General features: G+C 33.8%; 1 protein-coding gene across 1 annotated transcript; it reads left to right on the top strand.

Annotated features, from left to right (window-relative positions):
• Window positions 1–1,066: 1,066 nt before the first annotated feature.
• Window positions 1,067–3,138, top strand: LOC140168563 (galanin receptor type 1-like). The gene is made up of 3 exons (XM_072191964.1): window positions 1,067–1,197; window positions 1,460–1,653; window positions 1,838–3,138. The coding sequence occupies exon 3, from the start codon at window positions 1,937–1,939 to the stop codon at window positions 3,023–3,025; it is 1,089 nt and encodes a 362-aa protein (XP_072048065.1). The 5' UTR covers window positions 1,067–1,197; window positions 1,460–1,653; window positions 1,838–1,936; the 3' UTR covers window positions 3,026–3,138.
• Window positions 3,139–5,649: the final 2,511 nt, after the last annotated feature.

Here is a 5,649-nt window from a genome sequence, read left to right as displayed (position 1 = left end):
CTATTAAAAGACTGCATTAGTATCAGCAGTTAGTATTTTCTTTATTTTATTTAAACTAAATTGAAAAATACAAAATACAAAAAATACAAAATAGATTAAGGTATTATATTATAAGGCTTCTCTTGATTTCATCTTATTTAAGGAATTATTGAAATAAACTCTTCTTAGAATGCAAGAGGAACCAAATTAAGACAAAATAGGGTTTTCTTTATGTATTTTTGTTTTGATTTCAAATGCACTTTCACAAGTCGCAAATCAATCGGAATCGGAAATTACTCGTATACTTTAACCAAGCCGTTCATCGCAAGTACTGATATTCAGATATTAACAAGCTAGCTATAATGTTGAAGCGCCCTAGCTATGTAAGCAATTTACAATGACATAGTTCAACAATGTCTTTCACATAACTCTAAAATTGACCTCAAGATTTGGTGTATGAGTTTCTGTATCCAGTGTTGCTTTTATGGTGAAAACAGATACATGGACAATCTGATAATATCTCTATAGTCGAGACTATTTTGAAAATCTCTTTAAATCCTTTCAAAATGAAAAAAAAAAAATATAACAACATTCAATTTGAATCAAACTACAAGTACTAATCGTTCGCCAGTTGCTTGTTCTGTTTCTGGCTGTATTAAAACAAAATAGGCAAATTTCTACAAATGCCAAAGTGCAAATGTGACAACTTTTCAGAACTCATTTTTATTCAGATTAAGGAACATTATGAAATTTGCATGCCTTATTGGCGCTTCTTTCTTTTCCCTTGAAAATGACAATTACAGTAAGTGACTTGACATTACATTACTTGACACTGAACTTCACATTTGAATCCAACTGATTAACCCCTTACAGAGTATCACGAACGCCAACAAGCATACATCTCACAGTGATCCAGATAAACGTATAGTATACTGAATGCCTATCTCTACATCTACCGCCGTGTGCGGTGATGATGCTATCGAAAGCACGTAACATTATCATACGTGCCGCTTATTGGACGATGAGAATAGCTAACATGTTTAGACCGACTGTGGCGCTTTATCAGTTTATCGTTAGATCAGTTGAAATGCGTGTAATGGTTCAGTGTGGCATGCGACAGTTCTCCGGAGAGACGTTGGGATGTAAAAAAAACGACTTAGCAATAACAATATATATGACAGCAGAATAAGTCGACGAGTTGACCGTACGACACAAACAGTATGTAACTACAATTTGTTCAATTAATGATGGTAATGCTAAAATTACCAATTGAAAGCACGAATAGGATCTTCTATGCAGTCTGCAAATTTTAATTCGCCATGTATGGCATAAATGCAAATCTATACAAAGACAGCTGTTCACAAAGCTCAGTTGGATCGCATTGTCAGGTTTAGTGTTCATACAAGTTAACGCAAGATCATCCATTGGACTACTTACCCGTGCGTCTTTAATCCACTACAGATTTTATGTTGTTTAACAGGAATGGATACGGTTGTCAAAAGCGATTTCCCCGTTTCTGCATCTTCACACAAAGGCAATTTGCTGAAAACGTGTGCCGGGTAACTCTTACGGATCATTTCCACATAGGCGGAACAGAGACCCTGGGAAAAAGACATGTAGAATACTAGGCTGTTACCGGAGGCAATAAGAAAGTAACGAACTGTGTCTAACAAGGTAGGATACAATTAATTTGAGCGCTTCTATAATCGCTATGTCCATATCTGTTACTGTAGCAGTATTCACAAAATTGGTCATTTTGTAAACTGGGGTATGCTTTCCATTGAAGAACATTACCATGATTACATTGCTTGATAAGAAAAAAACCTTGAATGTTGTATTTTCTCTCTCTTTATTTCAGGTAAAAACCGGCAGTCGTAGGAGGAAAACAAAAGAGCCTGTTCTCAAAGTAAAAGGATTGGATATGTAGCATAATAACACTGTATACAAAAGTGGAATAATGGAGGGCTATGCAATAGGCCCCGTTAACGTAACACATCATAATGCAACAGTAATTATTGAACATGACGTTGCATTAATGATCGTCAACGCTTTCATCGGATGTTGTGGATTACTGGGCAACGGATTAGTATGTTTTGTGCTCATTCTTCGACGCCGCAAATTTCGCTCCAATACTGGTCTTTTAATCTTCAACCAGTCACTTATTGATTTGATAAGCTCTGCTGTCTTCTCTTCGTTGCGATTTGGTCCTGATTCCTACGCTCTACCGTCCATATTCTGGAGCGATGCTATCTGTAAGGTCTGGGCTTCAGAATACATTCTCTGGTCTTTATTCTATGTATCTACGAGTAATCTAGTTGTAATCTCTTTGGATCGTTATTTTGCAATGTGCCATCCAATTCGACACCGGTCTACTTTTACTAAAAGAAGAGTGCAATTTGCCATGGGCGCCGCTTGGGCGATTGGTTTTATATATGAATCATATTGGATAGGTCTTAATCATTTTATGCCTATAACAGGCGCTTGTAAGCCACAATGGCCAAACGCTACAGTTCAAATGGCAGTAGGCATTTTACTATTCATTCTGGAATACCTCTTTCCAATTTTTCTTATGGGATTTTGCTACATTAATATAATATGTGTTATACACCGACGACGACATTCAAACTTAAACACACAAGTTGAAAATTTCTTACGAGCACGCAAGAATGTGAGTATAACGTTATGCTTAGTGGCCGTGTCTTTTTTCGTCTGTTGGACGCCTACTGAAGTATCGTATCTCATGTTTAATTGTGGTTGGGGCTACGACTTTCAAAGTATTTTTCATGATGCAGTGGTCGTTCTAGTTCAATTAAATCTATGTGTTAATCCATGGATTTATTCATTTAAGTATGAGCAGTTTCAAAGACAAACCAAAGATATATTCTGTAGTTGTTGTTGTGATTCAACCGCAAACGGGCTGTGCGAAGGTATGAGTGTCACTTCGCATCACCCACGGACTAGATCGGCATCTCAGAGCCAAGTTACAATGAATACAACATTTCGAGCAGAAAACGGGAAAACCGAGACGTGGATCGTTTTGTGCTAACGTTTAACTATTGCAGGAATGTAAATAAGGTGAAATTCTAAAGGGTCATTTTGGTCTACAGTTTCAAACTACTTATTATCTAGTCTATTTGACTTGATTTCTAGTGAAGTAAGATTTCAAAACCGTGTTTAGAATCGGGTCAATTGGCTCAGAAATTATCGTAAATATATAAACCTGTGAACTATATACAATGTAATAGCATATCAACAAGTTCAGATTTTTTGTAAACATGGTCAAGTTTATTTACCTAAATTTATCTAACAAAAAATATTTTGACCCTATTGTTCTCCTAATCTATGTTTCTGACAATTATCTTCAATTAATTTCAAATTTTTATTGATAAAATACCATGATTACGAAAATGCAATATGTCGCCATTTAAATCTTGTACTCTGAAATTCACATTTTAATTCAATGTTGTTATCATCTCCAACAAATTCCAGTATATGTCACGCGTAAAATTTGTAAAAAAATACAATCAATAATATAAATGCATTTTGAAATAAACTAAAAAATAACATCCTCTTTGAATGATGTGCAATTTAAAAGAAATTTAGCTTTTGGATAATAAGTCAATTAAGCAATCAGATTGCAACGTTTGCACAGTATTTTTGTGGGACCTGAGAGCACCAGACACACCAAATTGCAAGTTCTGAATACGAGAAATATCCCTCTGATATCAAATAATTTTTTTTTGTATATCTTCAATACGAAAGGTCACAAGTTTCAAATGATGGCCAGCTTTTTCTCCCAGCTAAGTACACTTTATATACATATCATTACATTAATAAAGTTGACTTCGAGGACTGTTATATCAGAAATATTATATATTTTTTTATAATTTGCCATAAAATTTGTATTATATCGCGAATATCAAATAATCAAAATTATTTGATATCAGAAGGACATTCCACGTATTCAGAATGCAATTTAATGTGGCTGATGTGCTCTCAGATCCCACAAAAATACTGTGCAAACGTTGCTATCCGATCACTTAAGGTAACAAGATATAATCGCGAAAATGCATTTACCGTCTGCAGTACATAACGCCCTCTACGTTCGAACATGCTGAATTATTATTCTAACGTAATGTTCTTGTATTTAAATCTGCATAATAAATTGTCAAACGTTGAAGTTTAATTATCAAGAAGAGATTAACTCATTAACATTTCCATGTTATATTTTGGTTTTACATTTTGTATATTCGTGAAGCTCGTCAGGGACCAATGTGTTTACATTATGTTTTGTACTTCAAACTTAACAGTACATGCTGTCATTTCCTTAATGCCGCCTGTCGCTATTTTTATACTTTTCGGGATAAAAATATACATACATTAAAATAAACATTAAATGCTTAAATGTACATTTGAATAAAAACAAATGTGAATAATATTCACATTTGTTTTTGTATAATTATATCTGATATTATATACCCCGTGAAACCATTTTGAAATGTATGCAATTTGAGTATGCTAGATAGTGATTGGAATGTGGACTATGCACGCTAAGTGCGTGTTATTTTTAAAATCAATCGATTATTACATAAAGCACTTGTCATTATACAAATCATATATTTATCTCGCCTTCATAATGTACTTAAGTGTAATGTTCATTAACAACTATAGAAACGTTGAAAAGACATCAATTGTCAGCAATGGAAATTAACACCCAAATGGGTACTTGAATGTAATGATTATATATAAAAAAGATTGGAATACATCAATTGTCAAGATTGCCAATATTCACCCACATGGGTATTGAATAAATGCATTACCTCTGAAAAAATCAAACTACATGATTGTTTGCATATTCATTAATCTTTACTTGTCGCGCTCCCACATATACATGAGAGGGCTATATTAATGTCGAATCAAACAGGCTAGACGTAGTTTCAGACATAAAGAGATAAGTGTACTTAATGTTCAGATGAGTATAGGAACGACGTATGCTAGCATTTATAAGATGGTTTATTCTAAAAAAATGCGTTTAAAATGTTTCACAATCGTTGACGATCAGCAAAGTAAGAAGCTCACATTGATTTTAACATTTGTGTGTGTTGAGGTAATTCAGGTGTTATGAAGATCATTGATACTTACTCAGAGGCGCAGATAAACGTTTCGGTCATTTGCCTTAAGGGTATATAATACCATGATTTTCTTCAGTACCCCTATACTTTTTTTTCTTGCAAATTTATGAAGTACATAAATATGTTCATCACCTCATGTCCTGAACTCTCTACATACAAAGTGCTTTTAAACCATTTTTAGTATATCATGTTTACCCTATATATTTTTTGTTTACTGTATATAGGATAACCTAGATGTGTGTTTCATAACAAAACACAATTTATTCTATTCAAGTAGAGTACCTGAATAGAATACAATAAATCTGTTGTTATACTATCTATAGAAAATGTACTCAGCCATAATAAATTAAATACGCTCTTCCACAGTGGATGCATAGCCAATTTAATACTATATAGCTTCTATCATGTGTTGTTAGGAAAAGAGATTTCAAAAGGCTATATGTCATCATAGGTCAGGTTATAGGTCACTTGGTTCAGGTCAAATTTAGGCATCCATTTTGAAATACATGTGATAGTCTGTGATATCATAATGAGGCAT

This window comes from Amphiura filiformis, chromosome 13, assembly GCF_039555335.1.
Source record: "Amphiura filiformis chromosome 13, Afil_fr2py, whole genome shotgun sequence".
NCBI lineage: Eukaryota > Metazoa > Echinodermata > Ophiuroidea > Amphilepidida > Amphiuridae > Amphiura > Amphiura filiformis.
This window is presented reverse-complemented; position numbering and strand designations above follow the sequence as displayed.